The sequence below is a fragment of the Mustela erminea genome, chromosome 6 (assembly GCF_009829155.1).
Source record: "Mustela erminea isolate mMusErm1 chromosome 6, mMusErm1.Pri, whole genome shotgun sequence".
Lineage (NCBI taxonomy): Eukaryota > Metazoa > Chordata > Mammalia > Carnivora > Mustelidae > Mustela > Mustela erminea.
The window spans coordinates 89225819-89245332 of NC_045619.1; the positions used below are offsets into that span (position 1 = coordinate 89225819).

General features: G+C 40.3%; 1 protein-coding gene across 5 annotated transcripts in view; it reads right to left on the reverse strand.

Moving 5' to 3' along the window:
* The window catches only part of CBX5 (chromobox 5), a 37383-nt gene that overhangs the window by 15036 nt on the left and 2833 nt on the right, over positions 1 to 19514 (reverse strand). Inside the window, exons 1-2 of one of the 5 annotated variants that reach the window (XM_032348459.1) lie at positions 16971 to 17226; positions 2968 to 3146 (exon numbers count right to left, since the gene is read on the reverse strand). In XM_032348459.1, the coding sequence (XP_032204350.1) occupies positions 2968 to 3146; positions 16971 to 17099 (308 nt within the window). In that variant the 5' untranslated portion in view covers positions 17100 to 17226. Of the gene's footprint in view, positions 1 to 2967; positions 3147 to 4700; positions 4791 to 4941; positions 5048 to 16970; positions 17227 to 19514 lie in introns of those variants that run through there. The other 4 variants (XM_032348458.1, XM_032348461.1, XM_032348462.1 and 1 more) reach the window with 4 other exon arrangements.

Genomic DNA, 19514 nt, shown 5'->3' on the forward strand with positions numbered 1-19514 from the left:
AGTAAGGACTAGTTTATATTAAAGTATATCTGGAAATGTATCATAGAAACAGTTTCTACAATCCTTTCATTGACCTGGGTAAAAATTATTTAATGTATATATTATCCATTTAAAATATTTTGGTTTTCAAATACGGTATCTTTAGATGGGCGTGGTTTGAACACACACCATAATTAGACTCGAAGGAGAATAATGGAAAAATATGGTATTTACTCTAGATTTAAAACTTTCTGCAAAAAGAGCTTGAAAATGAGACAAGATTTATTTCAAAATCATTTGACCTAAAACTAGAAAAGCCTCTCCTTCTTGGTTCTTCAGCAAAAGGCAAAAAAACCAAAAACCCCACCTCATATAGTAACTTTCCCCCAAACCCACAAACCACATAGTTTCTTCTAGGATACCAAAAGAAATTAAGACACCAAAAGCAAGAGGTGTGCCAACACTGAACACAAGCAAGCAGACTTGGAGGGAGAGGAGCAAATCTCTATGGATAACAAGGAAAGACAGTCCTATAATGGGATAATCTTTTCCTACCATATTGGTATTGCTGCTTCTACAACAACCAATCTCCACCCAAAAGACAGCATGGTATAATTTAAAAAGAGCCTAGGCATTAGGGCCAAAGAAATCTGATACTAGGATCCTTGTGCCAGCACTTATCAGTTATGCCATCTTCGGCAAATAGCTTCGCTAACTTCCTCAACTATAAACTGAAAATACCTCTAAAGGCTGTTATGAGAATGAAAGAAAACACATGAAGTAGAAGAATCTGACCACTGCCCAACATGGAGTAGGTACTTAGTTAGCTAATGCTAACAGGGCAAAATTTGTTTTAGTCTTTTAATGAAATCCTGGGCACTTCTGAGAAAGTAAGGATAAGTGCTTTAATCCATCCACCTCAAACTTCCTTTCCCTCTTTAATCTATTAAGTTACCAGTAACTCAAATACAGACAGTCTCACGAACCTTCGAAATGACCAACAACTTCAAATGGTGATTCAATGAGCCCAATAGACACCCTTAAAATCTTTCAATGTTATTTTAATTCCTATTTCTAGGTCTCTCAAACTCATAATTTCTCAACTCTAAAGGATGTGGTGAGATCACTCCTCTTCAGAAATATGGAGGACATACTCTGATTGCTGTGCTACCCCCATTTCATGCTCTCTGTGCTAGAGATCCTAAGCATCCTGTAGTGCATGCACTGTCCCACTTAAAACGCCAAAAGTGCTCCAAATGAGAAATGCTGACTTATGTAGTAAAATAACCTTAGGTATGTTCTAAAGGCTCCTGATTCAGACCTTTGTCCAAAAGTACCATCAAAATTTAGTAACATTATATGTACTTATATGTACCATTTAGTACATATAAGTCCTACATGTTAAAGCTGTGATGTTCAATGTGCTAACTACTAGCCACATGTGGCTAACTGAACACTTGAAATATGACTAGTCTGAACTGAGATGTGCTATAAAATGTAAAATACACAAGATTTTTAAGACTCAGCATGAAAAAAGTAATGTAAAATATATTTTTATACTATTAATGTTGAAAAAGCATTTTGATACACTGTTAGATAAATTACTAAAATTTCTTTTGGGGTGCCTGGGTGGCTCAGTGGGTTAAGCCGCTGCCTCGGGCTCAGGTCATGGTCTCAGGGTCCTGGGATCGAGCCCCACATCGGGCTCTCTGCTCAGCAAGGAGCTTGCTTCCCCCTTTCTCTCTGCCTACTGTGATCTCTCTCTCTGTCAAATAAATAAATAAAATCTTTTTTAAAAAAATTTCTTTAATGTGGCCACCAGAAATGTAGAATTCCCCATGTGCCTTGCATTATATTTCTATTCCAAGCCACTCCAAGAAGCCTGTACCAGTTCCTACCAGTGCACTGGGTTCTGGAAAATCCATTCTTTGTTATCAGTCATCCTGAGGAAGAGAATTAATCAAAAACTGAGGCAAAATGTCTAACAATTACACATATTTTACCTTTCAAGCTACCTCCTCTGTGCTTCAATGTGTCTAGTTGTGTTTATTCCAAGGAAAAAGAATAATCACCTTTAGCACTTCAGCTTAAAACCAGTTATTTCCTAACAGACATTCTAGTCAATACTTCAGTATCGTTCTTAAAGCTCATTGGAAAAAAAAAAAAGGTTTTTTAAGGTCTTCAAAAAAACAGTAACAAAAAGCCAGACAGATTTTAAAGTATTAATTGCAGAAACTAGGTGGTATGTATCTGAGTGTTCAATTTCTTTTGCCTAAGCTGTAGATTTGAAATTAAAAAAATAAAAATTGGGAGGGAAAAAAATGTTGCCTCAGATTTAAGTTTCTCATTAAGAGGAGTCCTTCACTCTAGGTCACTTGTGAGATCCAAGGATCATTCTGGAAAGCTATGGGCTATGGAATGGATGACTTTTGTTTCAATGTATATATCTTAGCTTAGTTATACCCAAAAGAACACTAATAGTAGCAGTTTATACTTTTTTTAAAAGAAGATTTTATTTTTATTTTTAAGTAATCTCTACACCCATCATGGGGCTCGAATTCACAATCTCAAGATCAAGAGTCACATGCTGTACCAACTGGGCCAGCCCTAATAATAGTTTATATTTACACTGATCTTACCTGTCGGTCTCTACATATACCCAACATCTATTTCCTCTTCCTACTGTATTGAGGAGGGAAAAGATAACTAAACCAAGGTCAACCAGCTCATAAGTGGTGGAACAAGAATCTGGACCTAAGCAATCTGGCTCCTCATCTAAGCACCTAACCAATTCATTATACTATCTCTCAAAAGCATTATCATTAGAACACCAGCTCGAAGGGAGAGACTAGTTTATTGCTGTGTCTTCTGACTCTTAGGAGGGGTGCAGGTGAGGAGAGAAAAAGACGAAGATGGCAGTGGCTCATGGAGAAGGAAACCAAAGGTGTCCACCTCTGCAGAGTGCTAAGGCCTAAAGAATACACTTACTCAGAAAAGCCTTTCCATTTCAGTAGATATTCCACTTGCCCCTTAACTACACGCCTGTCTAGCACCTTCTCGACAACATACTCCTCCTCATCCTCTGAAGAAGAACTGTCAGCTGTCCGCTTGGTTTTCTTTCCCATGTTGCACGCGGTTCCACCTGAAGGACTAAGGCCACCGGGTTCCTGCAAAGAGGAAGGACAAAATGATCGAAAGCCATGCAAGGAATTAAAACTTTGTCTTTTCTTGATGGAATGCAGAGGGGATAACACAAAGTTGCCATGTACCCTTCGCTTGGGTCTTGAAGCATTCTACAGACGGTTCCTAAGAATATAAGGAGAAAATGGTCAATCCCCACTTTCCCGAAAACAACTTTTTCTTCAGCTCACAAGACCAAAATCATTATTATACACACAACTAACTCCTCTAATTTCAGATTCCAAAAGACAAGTGGTGTGGTATGTTACTCCTGGGTACCTCTATAATTGTTAACAAGCCAGGATCTCAAACAAATGCAGAAAACTACCAGTTAAATGAACAGTGACAAAATTAAAACCTTACCTTTAAGGTGAATAAGGTTCTTGATAAAAATGAAAAAAGAAAAGCCCCAAAATGTAACCTTCCCCTGCTTTGAGGATCTTGACTAGTCTCTTGGCAGCACAAAAAGGCCTGCTCAGGCATCTTTCTCCACTGTCTTCAGCGACTTGGTATATCTTTCCCTCAAACAAACTGAGCTTGTCCCTAGAGCGTCCATCAGTTCACAAAAGCAAGGCTGGCATCTCAGATACATGAAGCCTTTTTTTTCCACTTAGGGATGGTAGATAGGCAAGAACAACAACAAACATTTTTAGTCCAAAAACTAAAAAAATTCGGTAATTCTCATGGCTCAACTAATCCAAATGGTTAAGGAGGTACCTCTCTTAACTGGAGTTGACTTTGGGCCAAAGGAAGAAGAGGAGGAAAAAGAAGTCTGGCCCCAAACTCACATCAACACGAAGCCTCAAAACACAGAAGAACCATTCATAGGCCCAAGGAAAGCTGAAGCAGAGCAACACAAATGGAAATTGAGTTAAGCTCAGAAATATGCACACCAGGGGGTACTCAACACAGATCTAGTTTTTAAAATTCCCACATTGTTGTTTCCATAATCACTTTTAAGAATTCTTTAACCAAGTTAAATTGTGCCTACAGTCTGGATTATAACTGTTTTCTTAGCTGAACTCCATTTTCATTCTTCCGTAATTCTTAAAAGATTTTTTTTCAGCACTCTCTAAAAATATTTCCATCCTGACTAGAAGACATCTCCCAGGAACAGGGAAGGCCACTACTAATCTCAGAATTGTGTTCAAGTCAAGTAACATAAAAAGTTGCATTTATCAATTTACTTCAAGTTAGCAAAATTTAAGGAATTATTCCAAGAACATCTAGTTGGAAACCGTATCTCCAGAACCTATTAGCAATAAATAGGTCTGCCTACCCAAAAAACTGTCTGTACCCATTACTCCCCTATAAAAAAAAAAACTTAAGATTTTATTAAAGTACTTTATTCAGAAGAGGGGATGGAGGGGGAGAATGTAGATAGGAGTTTAAAAATATTTTTCCCATGAATTTAGAAGAGAGTCCTAAGCTTCAAGAAAAAAAAAAATCTTATTTATTTAAAATACAAACAGCCTCCGATCTCACCAGAGACAGGAAATGTCATATTCCAGGGAGAGTACACCACCCCCACCCCCACTCACCTTGGAATTTCCGGGAGCTGAGCAGTTTAGGTCAGAGCGCCGGGGTTAAAACCAGCCCCGGGTAAGATGCATGCAGTTAAGCATTGTGGCTATGGCCTCCCCTGCCTCACGAGGAAAAACAAGGATTTACATATGTGTTCTTCAGTTTGAGGGAGGAAAGAGGAAAATCTCCCTTTATACCTTCATGCAGAAGAGGTGCCCCAAAGGTAGAAGATGAATGGGGGTTCCCTCCTTTACCTACCGGATCGCCCCAGTTCTTTCTTTCCCTCTGGGCTAACAGGAGGGGCCTCCCCTCCCAGGTCTGGGGCTTGGCGGGCTGGCAGCTCCCCCGCCCCCACCCAGCTGCCTGGGAGCCACTGCGCAGCTGTCCCAGCCCGTTGCCATGGCAACTGGCAGCAGTACTAGACTGGGGGGGGGTGCGGAGAGGCAAATGGAAAAGTTAAAAGGCTTAACTTTCCTTTTCAGTGAAGACTGGGTGGAGAAGTTGGAAGGTACTCTCCTGGCCTCAAAGCGAAGGCATTCAGAACTCACGGGAATTGATTCTTGGGTTTTAAACCCCAAACCTGTGCTTATTGCTCTAAGAGCACCGGGAATTAATCAATAGCATTTTAAGATCATCTAACAGGATTATAGCTCAACTGGAAGGGGGAGGGGGAAAAGCTAGGTCGCTCTACAACAGGATCAGTACAAACCCCTCACCCCTAACCCAGCACAGCAGAAACACTTTAAATAAGGCCTTTTCTACCATCTGTCACTGAACAGTTAATTAAAATTGCTTGGGGGAATGCGGGATAACAGAAAGGGGGGAAGGGAAGTATTTCAAAATACTCTACAACTTTCCTTCTTTGAGGGATTATTAGATACAGAAACAGAATCCAGACACTTGAAGCACTACCAAAGAACCTATCCATTGAAATTACAAGTAGAAAAAAATGTAATCCTTAAGTAGTTTTTAAAGAGGACAGCAGTCCAGCCACAACCATTATTGTTTCATTAAAACCACTTTTGGGGGGGGGCGGTGCCTGAGTGGCTCAGTGGGTTAAGCCTTGGCCTTTGGCCGATCGGGTCATGGTCCCAGGGTCCTGGGATGGCGCCCCTCCTGGGGCTCTCTGCTCAGCGGGGGGCCTGCTTCTCCCTCTCTCTGCCTGCCTTTCTGCCTATCTGTGATCTCTGTCAAATAAAATCTAAACAAAAAACAAAAAACACTTTTTGGGGTGCCTGGGTGGCTCAGTCAGTCAGTTAAGCATCTGCCTTCGGCTCAGATCATGACTTCAGAGTCCTGGGATCAAGCTCTGCACAGGGCTCCCTTGCTCAGCGGGAAGTCTGCTTCTCTCTCTCCCTTTACTCCCCGCCCCTTATTCCAGCTACTACTCTCTGCTCTCTCAAATAAATAAAATGTTTAAAAAAAAAAACTTTCCATTAATTGTTATTGTAATATTATGAAACAAATTTTTAAATAATTACTACCCACCCAAAGCATTACTATATAGTAATTTAAAACTCCATATATCAATAATCCCTAATACTTGGAAAAAAGATTGCAATAAAGAAGAGAGCTACTTAGAGATAGCAGTCCCATAAAGTTTCTTTTCTCCTGGCCCTAAAGACCATTTTGGAGAGCTCCAAAGCCTTCCCTCTGCTTTAGGATTCTGGTCTTTAAGACAGCTTTAGGCAGTTGTCATAGGAGAGTAAGAAAAAGGGACAATCAAAAGCAAAGACCCCAACTGAGGAAAAGGTGGAGAACAGTGATTATTTTAGTTATCAAACAGAAGAAATTATAGGATATGAGAGTAGACAGTTTTTAACTACAGAAGATTTCCTCAAATTTGAATATACCTGTCAGAAAAATCTCTGGGTATTAAAAGGCCTTTTTGGACTCTTCCTAACTTTTTAATACTTTTGTAGTTAAGGGATATAAAAACAATGGAAAGGAATTAGATCAGGGTTCTCACTGTGTGATCAACTTGCCATGTATGATCTCGAGTAAATAATTTGAGACCTAACCTCAGAATCACTAAAATGGGCCAAATCCCCACTGCCTACCTCTTGGGAAACAGTGAGTTTAAATAGAGACCAAAGAGCTGGTAAGTCCCCCAAAGAGAAGCTTTTGTAAAAATATAGGGCCAAATTCAACAGCAGCAGGAAATATGTGACCTTCCAAATTCCTAAGCCGGTAAACCTTATCACATGCAGTAACTCCTGCAGCTCAAAATGTTAGTAGACAGCAAGAAAGAAGAGGGACTATCTTTGTTAACTAGGTATGGGTATGGGTAAACTAATAAAGCTTCAGAGAACAAGGTACATTCTCTCTTAAAGGCAAAATACTTAGTCTTACTCCCTAACACTCAGAAAAGCACTGGAAATGGCAATATAAAAAGACTAACAGTAATTCTGTGAAGAGATAAAGGAAAAAATGACAGCAACATTATTATTTTAGTGAAACCTTTCAGGAAAAAAAAAAAAGTGAAATCAACAAGGAAAAGGACAAAAATATTCTGGTGTCTACCCCCTTCCTAAAACATCCGGAAATAATGTCAGATCAATCTCTTCCTTTCCCCTCTTCAAGAACTGCCTAAAGGGCACTCAGCTAAGGTCCCTTTCTCTTTGGGAAATGGGTTTTGTAACAGCTGACAAATCAAATTGGGCCTGATGCCAGAAGTCAGAGTCCAACCATAATATTCTGTAAAGAATGGCACGCAACTGTCTTGTAAATCTCTGGGACAGTCACAGATCAGAAGCTGGCAAGGATGACGACATAGTTCTGATGGAATGTGTCTTATCTTAACCTTGAAGTTACAGATCTGCTCAGGAGCAGCAGTAAGAAATGAGAAATGCACTCAGACATCGGAGGGGACATAATTTTCTTTTAGACAGTGCGACCCAGTGTATTAGGGTCAAATGAAACACAAAGCCAGACGGACAATTTAAGGGCTAGAGCCTGTACCAGATAAAGCATCAAGACTGGTGGTTCACGCTGAGCTTGAGAAGGGAGCGTTCGAGTATGAGAAATGAGGCATGGCTGGCAGGATGATGGAGTGATTAAGGTAGAATCCCGATACCATGACGAAGGAAGAGAGGATGAGCCTCTGAGTGCAACCCTATCCTTGTGGAAATCTCCATAGGAAGGGGTGAGCAGCTTCTCAAGTTTCTAAAGTCTTTCAGACGTAACAGCTCTCGGCCCTTTTGTAACGACACAGAGTGACTCTCTGGTAAAGGCATCAACAACTACACATAGATTCTGGCAATTTAACTGCCCATCAGGACATGAGAAAAGAGCAGGCCCCACCAACCGTTCATATCAACGACACAAGGCAAATTTACCTTATAGGCCTCTGAGTGCTGGGCAAAAAATCCCCTAAACCAGGGATCTGGTGAGAAGTCAGCCTTGGAAAAACATCAAAGAGCACTGTGGTCAGGCACAGGCAGAACCCACATTCCAAGTCGATGACAGACTTCTTTAACAGATAAATCTTACGGGAGGGGGGTGGGAAGGAAGAGGTGAGGAAGTGAAGCAGAAAGAGGACCAAAAAACTCCACTCGCTATAAAGGTTTTTAGAAAAAATATGTAAGAAACTGTAAGTCCCCAGAAGTTAGAGAAGCCATTAGAGAAAACTGGGGCAATCCAGAACAGAGGGAATGGTTAGCTATTTCCATTGGTCAATCCTGGATTCACAGAATCGCCCACATAGGGTTTCTGGGTTCTGTTTGTCCAGTTTAGGCTCTGCTCTAGTCCCTCCAGTCACTACTTGGCAATGCCAGCTGTCTTGGTGGCTTTTCTTAGATCTTGGTGTAGCACATTTTATTTTCATCACTACTTACGAGCAAAAGTATATATACAACAAAATTCTAAATCTTTCTCTGAGCTTGCTTTGTTATTTTTAAAAAAGTAATGAAGAACCAAATGGTAAACTGCCTCACTGAACCACCCACTGAACTATCTGGAGGTGTTAGTCAGGCTAAATGTCAAAACACATCATCAGTGAGCTCTCTCTTCATTTTAGAGTTTCTTTTTTCTTCCCCCACCCCAAAGATTTTATATGTACATAATCTCTACACCCAACGTGGGGCTCAAACTTACAATCCCAGGATAAAGAGTCTCATGCTTTACCGACTGAGCCAACAAGGCACCCCTATTATAGAGTTCCAATATAAAATCTGTAAGCCCAGTAAGAAGGTAAAATTCTCCAGAAAGAAAGACTCCAGAAAGAGGGGAAAGGAGTGAGGGCATAGGCAAAGCTCCGTATCACATGTATTAATTAAATATGCTGCTGATGGGTGACTTCAGTTGGCCCAGGCTTGAGAAATTCCCATTTCTCCCCAAAGGGCTTTGGGAAAGTTAGTGGCTTAAGTGAAGATTTGATTGTCAGCTGCAGCACTGTCTTGAAGGCATCCTCTATATAGCCTTATTGTAATAAATAAAACAGATGAAAAGAAACCAAATTTACAAAACCGTTTTAATCTGGTCTGTATTCTTTGTTCTTTATGGATCTAGAAGCACCAATGATTTTAAGTTTGTAACACATTCAGCATAAAACTAAAATACCCTCCATAAAGATGTTTTCTTCCACTAGATTTATGATTTCCAAAGTATTAGCCATGTGGCATTTTAAGAAAAACACTGCATAGAGATACACATTACAGCTGTCCTGGCTGTCTCAGGTTTTGTTAAATGGGCTGATAACTATCACCCCACCTCCACCAAAAGCCCATGAGCACCCAATTCAAGAGGAGTTAAAAGCTTTTTAAATGTCTATTTAAGAGACTGGATTAAGAAAGAGTTGAGGAGGAAGATTAACTGTGGTCGTTAACACCCATATCATTAACAAGCCACATATAGACAACACAAACTTTATTAATAGAAAGGAGTGTGGAGAGAGGAACTGCTCTCCGTTTGGCTAGCACAACTCCAGTTTGTGAATCTTTAAAAATCAGGCCAAGGCACTGCCTCATCCAGTCACAGAATTATTCCGGGGCAAAGTATCCTGTTTGTTGATTATCTAAGCCTCCTGCTCCAGTGAGCAAGGGAGTAAAGGGCCTTTTGTTCTTTTAGATTAAAACATATACATTATAAATAGAGATAAAGGCTGCCTTATAAATTTTACTCAGCTGTAGTCTCCTCCAAGCTCTGATCACCATTAAAAAAAAAAAATGAATGTGTAAGATAGCAATTCTCAGAACTGCTTGAAGTTATCAGTCTAGTTCACCGGCATATTTGTAAGTAACACACAAATTCTTGATATCTCATTACAAGATCACAATCCCACAAAATAATTTTACATGGTATTTTTTTTTCCTTTATTAAAATCTACTGAATTTCTTCTCTCAAGTGTCAGTCCTCTTTAAATTTCGTTAGGCCACACCTAAACCCATCACTGGGCAAGGTTAGATATGCAATTGTTCCAAGATTTATGAGAAAGTAGAATTTGGCACCACTATGGGCAAATGTCTTCCAGATGGTGCTTTCCAACAACTCTGTCCTTGTAATGTACTGAACTCCCCTTAAGGCACCACAGTCCCAGGTGGGTGTTACTCTGACACCCACTCCTCTCTTAATTAAATGGAATAAAGCATGAACTAGTAGATCCAGTCACCTTTCATGACGAACCTGGCAATTTCACCATAAATAAATCTTAAGAAAAATGGGTTATAGCAATGTTGGAATAGTTACTATGAATCTTGGGTTCTTACATATCACTTTGGCAGAGCATATTCACAAAATATGGAAGGGTTAAAGGAGAACCGAAGTATCCACCCCCAACTAAAGTAACAGTCATATTTTTCAAACAGCCATAAAATTAAGACACGGTGCTTATCTGGCATCATCCAGCTTGCACAGATTTTGGACATCAGCAGCTTAAGGGTTACCAAGACCCCTTCAGGTTATTCTAACAAATCCTCTATTTTAAGAAAAAGCCTCTGCTATTACCAGACAATTTATACTCTCTCACAGCCTTAGTTTAGAGAAGACATTCAAGAGACATAAAAATTAATTTGCATAACCATAAACTAAAAACTCTAAAATATCTCTAATTTAACTGTTGAGATGAGATTATAATTTAAGTCAATATGCTAAAATCTGATTAATACATGCTGACAAAAAGGAGTTTTTATATAATTGGAGTTAGAAACGTATCTCAGACTGTAAAACTTCATGGAGTAAAAGCATTCCTTCAACATATGGCATAATTTTGTGCTTTGCCATTACCTTGGTATATTAGCAACATGAATTATATTGAAGTCATAGCCTACAATTTAGATAAATAAAATCAAGGCAGTATTGAACTTTTTCCCATCCATGCAACAGTATCCTTGGCAGCTCCTTGGCCATCTATTATGATCCTGACCAATTTCTCTCCGTGGCAATTTAAAAGCTGTAAAAAAATACATAATGGGTGATGACAGGAGAAACAAACCCACACTAGAAATTATTGAACCTTGTAGGTCTTTGCAAGTGTCTCTATTGACATTTAAGTGTGAGTTACTATGCCACAATATCATAAAAGTGTGTTTTACACTTCAGATATATTGATAGTTAAATGCAAAGAAAGGCCACCACCAGATTAACGGCTAAAAGGGATAGCCAATCTCAGACCACCCAGCTCTTCCACTGAGCATTCTGATGTGTTCCTTAAACCAAATAAGATGTTTCTTTTTATCCAGTTCCAACTGCAATCCTAATTTAAATCCTATGCCGAAGGGATGATTAATATTGCAGTTCTGATCCTCGTTCTGCCATATTTATTGAGGGCTTGATAAGTGTCAAGCATTGCATGGGCACAGAGTCTAACCCAGTCTTCAATTTAAGGGCTGAGGATTTTAAGTTTCTCCTTGAAGTCAGCACTGGTTAGTCCTGTCCCCAAAGGCTGTTACAAAAAAGCTACTGAAGGGGCAGCTTGTTAACAGTAGTAATATGAGGACTAGGAATAAAGAGATGTGGTCCTCTCCCAGTTTGATAACTTAAAGTTCAAACTAAACAGTTCAGTTCATCTTAACGGTGTTATTTGCCCTACTTATTTCATAGGTCTGCTGCAAAGGGAAGAAAAAAAACCTGGACAACACTTTTAAAAATATAAATGGGGTGTCTGGCTGGCTCAGTTGGTGGAGCATGTGACTCATGATCTCAGGGTTGAGTTTGAGCCCCACCTTGGGTGTAGAGATTAAGAACAAAAACTTGAGGGCGCCTGGGTGGCTCAGTGGGTTAAGCCGCTGCCTTCGGCTCAGGGCATGATCTCAGGCTCCTGGGATCGAGTCCCGCATCGGGCTCTCTGCTCAGCAGGGAGCCTGCTTCCCTCTCTGCCTGCCTCTCCATCTACTTGTGATTTCTCTCTGTCAAATAAATAAATAAAATCTTTAAAAAAAAAAAAAAAAAGAATAAAATCTTGATGGGGTGCCTGGGTGGCTCAGATGGTTAGGCGTTTGCATTCAGCTCAGGTCATGATCCCAGAGTCCTGGTATCGAGCCCCACACTGGGCTCCCTGCTCAGCGGAGAGCCTGCTTCGCCTTCTCCCTCTGCTGCTCCCATTGCTTGTGTTCCCTCTCTCGCTATCTTACTCTGTCAAATGAATAAATAAAATCTCTTAAAAAAAAAGAAAAAGAATAAAATCTTGGAGACTTTGTAGCTCAGTCTTTAAGCGGCTGCCTTTCGCTCAGGTCATGATCCCAGTGTCTTGGGATTGATACGTCGGGCTCCCTGCTCAGTGGGGAGCCTGCTTCTCCCTCTCCCACTCCCTTTGCTTGTCTCCCCTCTCTCAAGGTCTCTATCCCTCTCTGTGTCATATAAATAAATAAAATCTTAAAAAAAAAAAGGAGTAAAATCTTGGGGCGCCTTGGTGGCTCAGTTGGTTTAGCGTCTGACTCTTGATTTTGACTCAGGTCATGATCTCAGGGTCTGGGGATAGAGCCCCGAATCAGGTTCCATGCTCAGAAGGGAGTGTGCTTGAGATTCTTTCTCTCCCTCTCCCTCTGTGCTCCCCTGCCCCACAGGCTCATTCTCTCTCTAGAATAAATAAATCTTCAGGAAAAAAATCTTAAATATATAAATGTACACACACACAGAAATAGAAGCTTGCCTGATAACAGATGATGTTAAAAATAATGAATGCTGGGGCACCTGGGTGGCTCAGTGGGTTAAAGCCTCTGCCGTTGGCTCAGGTCATGATTCCAGGGTCCTGGGATTGAGCCCCACATCGGGCTCTCTGCTTAGCAGGGATCCTGCTTCCTCCTTTCTCTCTGCCTGCCTCTCTGCCTACTAGTAATCTGTCAAATAAATAAACTCTTTAAAAAAAAAAAATAATGAATGCTTTGGTAATTGTTCCTCTCTCACCTATTTTCTGGAAGTTTGTAGAATTGATATTACCTCTTCTTAAAGGAAGGGGGATGGGGAGAAGGTCCGGTGAAACCTGCCAGTGAAGCCATTCAGACCTGGAGCTTTCACTGGGGGGGGAACACTTTCAACTACAAATGTTACTTCTTTAATAAATATGGAGCTAGTGAGGTTCTGTATTTCTTCTGAAGTGAACTTTGGCAGTTTACTTTTCAAGGACGTGATTCAATTCATCTAAGACACTGAATGCACTGGCATAATTGTTCATAATAGTCCCTTAGTACTTTTTCACTGTCTCTAGGATGAGTAGTGATATTCCTTCTCTTATTCCTGATATTGGTCATTTGTGTCTCCTCCCCACCCCCAATCAGACTTGCTTGGTTTATTAATTTTATTGATCTTTTCGAAAACCAACTTTCGAAAGTTGCTCAAGTTTCGAAAGTGGCTCAGTCATTAAGCGCCTGCCTTCAACTCAGGCCATGATCCCAGGCTCCTGGGGTTGAGCCCCACATCTGGCTCCCTGTTGAACAGGGAGCCTGCTTCTCCCTCTCCCACTGTCCCTGCTTGTGTTCCCTCACTGTGTTTCTCTCTGTCAAATAAATAAATAAAATCTTTTAAAAAATTAAAAATAAATTAAAAAAAAACCCAACTTTGATTTTCATTGATTTTCTCTATTTTTGTTTTATACTTTACCAACTACCTTCTGTTTTTATCTTTAGTATTTTCTTTCTTCTGCTTAATTTGAATTTAACTTACTCTTTTTTTCCTAGGTTCTTAAGGTAGAAATGTAGGTCACTGACTAGATCTTTCTGCTTTTTATCTGAAGCATTTAATACTATAAAATTCCCTTTAAGCACTGTCTTAGTTATATCCCACAAATTTTAAGGTCATGTCATCGTTTTTATCCAGTTCAAAATCTTTCCTAATTTTGTGATGTCTTTGATCCATGGGTTACTTAGAAACGTGTTAATATAGTTATAATGTATATATTTCAATTCCACTGTTTTTCTTTCATTTATTTTCAAGTTTTATTATTAGTTATGTAAAATTTAGGGTTCTTGTGTCTTCGTGATGAATTGATCCCTTTATCATCTAACCAGGCTTTGGCTATCTGCCCTACCTACCTCATGTCTGTTAGGGGAAAAAAACAAGAAAAAAACTCTTTGGAAAGTATACGGCAAACAGAAGGTAAGATATCTGATAACAGAGGAAGTTAAAATAACTTTAATAAATTTTCTGAACTATCTGTAAGTTATATCTATGCTTGTCTCCAAGTACTCATATAAATGCAGTTTGCCAATGTTTTATCAGATCCCTAGATATAATTTATTGTTGTGAAATACTGAACAAATTAGCAGTATATTACCCTCCACAACTCCCTGTGAGGTAAGTGAGTCTTACTGATTTAGGGATGAGAAAGAAGGTACATGGAGTTCAAGGATCTGTCGCAGAAACCAAACCTAAGATAGATTTCCCAGCCTGTTGGTTGACCTCTTTAGCAGGGCACTTTATTCCGACATAATTATGCCTGCTGACTCAGATATGAACTTGCTTTATTCTAAGAAATGAAGATTATAATCAGAGAAAAACTTGAATTCAATTTGGTTCCTCCTCCTCTCCATGTAATAATAAGAGTGTACTAAAAATTTGACCTTTGAATAGTGCCTTCAACACCACCATCTCAATCCCACATTTTCTAAGTGTTGTTTCTAGCAATGGAGTATGATCGAACAGGCACTCAGTAAAGTCTGAAGAGTATGACTGCATGTGAAAAATTGTAGAACCAGCTTCACAATCTAGTTTCATGTAGAAAAATCTGTCAGTGTTTTTGACAAACTACTCTTCCTGGAAAGGAAATCCAGACTATACAGTCCACAGCCTCAGTAGGATGAGTGTGAAAAACGGCCCAACCTGTCCATTAATACCTTTTTTTTTGAAAACCACACACAATTAATAAATTTGTTACCTTATGTTAATACCCCAAGGATCTGACAGCCAACCAACAAGTCAATCAATAATCTCTCCCTCAAATCCTAGGCAAAGGCCTCCACTGGCCCAAAATACTAGAATGAGTTCTTTGCTCACATTTAAAATCACTGGCTTCAAAAAACAAACTCCAAGACAATTCAGGAGTCATTTCATCAAAGTCTTTGGTCTAGAAAGCTGTTGGCAATCACCTTTCCAATTCTTTCCATGTAAGATGAAGAAACTAGGGGTGGCGCCTGGGTGGCTCAGTGGGTTAAGCCGCTGCCTTCGGCTCAGGTCATGATCTCAGAGTCCTGGGATCGAGCCCCGCATCGGGCTCTCTGCTCAGCAGGGAGCCTGCTTCCTCCTCTCTCTCTGCCTGCCTCTCTGCCTGCTTGTGATCTCTCTCTGTCAAATAAATAAATAAAATCTTTAAAATAAATAAATAAATAAATAAATAAGATGAAGAAACTAGGGACCAAGGAGGGCAAATGGCTCAACCAAGGTTATATCAGTAGTTAATGACAGAAGAGGGAAAAGAATCTAGGTTTCCTGAGCTTTTTTCCCCACTTGCCTCTCATTTTTCAAATAACTTTTTCTTGGAGCACCTAGGTGACTCAGTCCGTTAAGCGTCCAACTCTTGATTTCAGCTCAGGTCATGATCTCAGGGTAGTAAGATAGAGCCCAGGGTCAGGTTCCACGATGGGTATGAAACTGCTTAAGATTCTCTCTCTCCCTTGCCCCTCTTCTCTCTCAAAAATAAATAAGTAACTTTTTCTTGGGGGGTGTGTGTGGCTCAATTATGTCTCCGGCTCAGGTCTTGATCCTGGGGTTGTGGGATCAAGCCCCACATCCAGCTCCAGCCTGCTTCTCCCTCTCCCTCTCCCACTAACCCCTGCTTGTGTGTGCGCTAGTGGAGTAAGTAAAATAAAATCTTTAAAAATAATTTTTTCTTGGGGCACCTGGGTGGCTCAGTGGGTTAAAACCTCTGCCTTCAGCTCAGGTCATGATCCCAGGGTCCTGGAATAGAGCCCTGCATCGGGCTCTCTGCTCAGCAAGGGGCCTGCTTTCCCCCACTCCCTCCCCCCACCTGCTTCTCTGCCTACTGTGATCTCTGTCTGTCAAATAAATAAAATCTTTTAAAAAATAATAATTTTTTCTTGAAACCAAAAAGACAAATCACTTAAAGAACTTTTTCCTTATTTTAGAAAATTTTACTTATTGGAGAGAAGGAAAGTGTGAGCACACAGTGCACAAGTGGACATGAGCTAGAGGGAGAGAATCTGAAACAGATTCCCACTCAGGACTCCTTCACAAGACTCCAGATCATGAAAACCAAGAGTCGGCAGTCTAACCGACTTTACTAAGCCAGCCAGGTGCCCTATAACTTTTTATTTTGTGAACTAGGTAAAATTTATGGATAAGGGTTAGAGAACTAGGGTGTAGTGGCCTGCATGGTGCCCCCCACAAAAGATAACCAAGTCCTAATCTCTTGAAATTATGAACATTACTTTATATGGCAAAAGATGCGAAAGGAAAAATGTATCCTAGAGTATCTGGTTGGCTCTTAAACACAATCACATCCATCCTTATGACAGGCAGAGACACAGAGAAGACAAAGAAGAGAAAGCTGGGAGAGGTGAGGCTGACAGCCACCAGAAGCTGGAAGAGGCAATTAAGGGACTCTACTTTAGGGCCTCCAGAGGGGGCTCAACACCTTTATTATAGACTTCTGACCTCCAGAATTTTAAGTATAAATACCTGTTGTTTGAAGCCACTAAGTCTGCAGTAATTTGGGCTAGCAGCCACAGGAGACTATTACACAGGGGACGTAAAATATTTTTAAAATCATAAACTGGATATATATAAACCCAATTACTGATCCAAAAAGAATTGTACTTCAAGTAACCCAAAGAATGCCTAAAACCTTTAAATCCCTCATTTCAAAGGGTAAACTGAGGCAAACAGAGAATGTAACTTACCCTACAAAATACTGGCAGATCAGGAAGACAAACTCCGCAAGGTCTAATATTTACATAGCTGCTAACAAGAACAGTGTAGGTTTTTCCCCAAACATGATAGCTGATAGAGCTCCTGGACAGACTAAACATAGGCACCAGTTGTCACTGTGGGTGTTCTGCCAACACAAGTGTAAAGTTGTCATCAGAAATGAATATGTGGCTTCGAGTAGCTTACAGAAATTCAACAAAGCTGTATCTTGGATTCTGCACAAGCCAACTCTTCTCAGGATGACCTGGACTCTTTCCCATTAGTACAATGATCAGCTAAAAGGCATCCTTTATAAGGAGGAAAGGAAAATCAAACTTTATGTCAGAGAAAAAAGATTTAATTGCTCAGAATTCAAGTTCATGAATAATGTGTAAATAGCAGCCATACTGAGTCAGTTACAAGTGGTATCTCACATTGTAATTTACTACTTTTTTTTTTTTTAAAGATTTTTATTTATTTATTTGACAGAGGGAGAAGAAGGGAGAGAAAGGGAGACAGCAAGAACAAGCAAGGGGAATGGCAGGCAAAGGAGAAGCAGGCTCCCATCTTAGTAAGGAGCCCAATGTGGGGCTCGATACCAGGAGACTGGGATCATGACCTGCGCCAAAGGCAGCCGCTTAACTGACTGAGCTACCCAGGAGCCCCTGTAATCTACTACTTTTAAAATCAATATCCACAGCACACAGCTTTAATCCAATTTCACGTAAGGTAACTGAAAATAAAAACAGACAAAGCAAGGGGTGCCTGGGTGGCTCAGTGGGTTAAAGCCTCTGCCTTCGGCTCCGGTCATGATCCCAGGGTTCTGCTCAGCAGGGAGCCTGCTTCCTCCCCTCTCTCTGCCTGCCTCTCTGCCTACCTGTGATCTGTCTGTCAAATAAATAAATATTAAAAAAAAAAAAAAAAACTACCAAAACCTTCCCAGATATATAAAAATCCAGCCTCTGCAGAGTAATGTTCTCTTTTTCCTTTTTTGCCCCAACCATTATCCTGCTCACCTACTATCCAGATAGCTGTCTACTTACTGGTTTTCAGACAGACCAGTGAAGATGTGTCCTTTAATAAACACTAATCCCTTTTAGTAAACACTAATCCTTTTAGGTTTGGCAGTAATAATATATCCTTTAAAAAAAAAAAAAAGACTTATTCATTTGAGAGAGAGAGAGAGAACATGAGCAGGGGAGAGAGGAAGGAAGAGGGGAAAGCACACTCAGCAGGGAGCCTGATGTGGGGCTCAATCCCAGGACCCCAGGATCACAACATGAGCTGAAGACAATCTGAGCCACCCAGGTGTCCCAGCAATAATATAATATATCCTTAAGTTGTAAGCACAAGTACTTGAAATTTAATTTTGTAACAAAGGCTAAACATCTGGTCCTGTTAACAGACCAGTATAAATGAACCAAACCAGGTTCTCCAAAGGCAAGTCAGTCAGTCCAAATTTAAGATTTTCAATATACCTGGGTAGCTCAGTCAGTTAAGCATTCAACTTCTGATTTTGGCTCGGGTCATGATCTCAGGGTCCTGGGATTGAGCCCCGCATCTGGATCTAAGAATTCTCTCCCTCTCCTACTCTCTGCCCCCGCCAGCCCCTGGCTCCTGCACACAAGCGTGCACATTCTCCCTCTCTCTCAAATACAGTAAATCTTTTTTTTCTTTTTAAGATTATTTATTTCACAGAGAGAGAGAGAGATCACAAGTAGGCAGTGAGGCAGACTGGGGGTGAGGGGAAGCAGGCTCCCTGCTGAGCAGAGAGCCTGATGCAGGGCTCAATCCTGGGCTTGATCCCTGGACCCAGACATCATGACCTGAGCTGAAGGCAGAGGCTTAACCCACTGAGCCACCCACGCACCTCTCAAATAAAGTAAATCTTAAGGGGAAAAAAAAAAGTTTTCAATGTGATAGTCTCAGAATATCAATGAAAAATTAACCCACTAAAATTTCCCTACCAGAGAGAAATGTTCATCAGACATATTAACTCTAACGCTGTAAGAGAATTCACAAAAAAGCAATGTGTACTTGCATACCATAGTAAACCAAGAAGCTTATGTTGAAATCTTTCAAATTAAAATAATCAAATAAAGGGTCATGGTTAATTTGTTTATAAATCCAAGGAGCTGGGGCTAGAGATGGGTGGAATCCATTCAGAGTACTCTAAGACGACATGATTTACCTATTCTTCAGATCAGTTTTCTTTTTTCCCCTATCTGTGGTCTAAACACAGCCACGAAACCACCAAAAACCGACCTGCATTTTTAAAAAAATGAAAATGTACTGTAGATGAGAAAGTACCAGACTGCTTTGCACATATATTCATATAGTGAAACTTATTTCCATATATGTACGGGGTCAATGTAAATGTGTATCTTAGCAAGGGTCAAGATCAAAAGTCTGAGACACATTTATCCAAAGAATTCCAGGAAAGGAAAGGCTTAAAGGAGGAGAAAATCTAATAAGCATCTAATGCAAAGTCCACCTCTGTCCAAAACACATTTGCCATTATTTTAGGCAGCCAAACA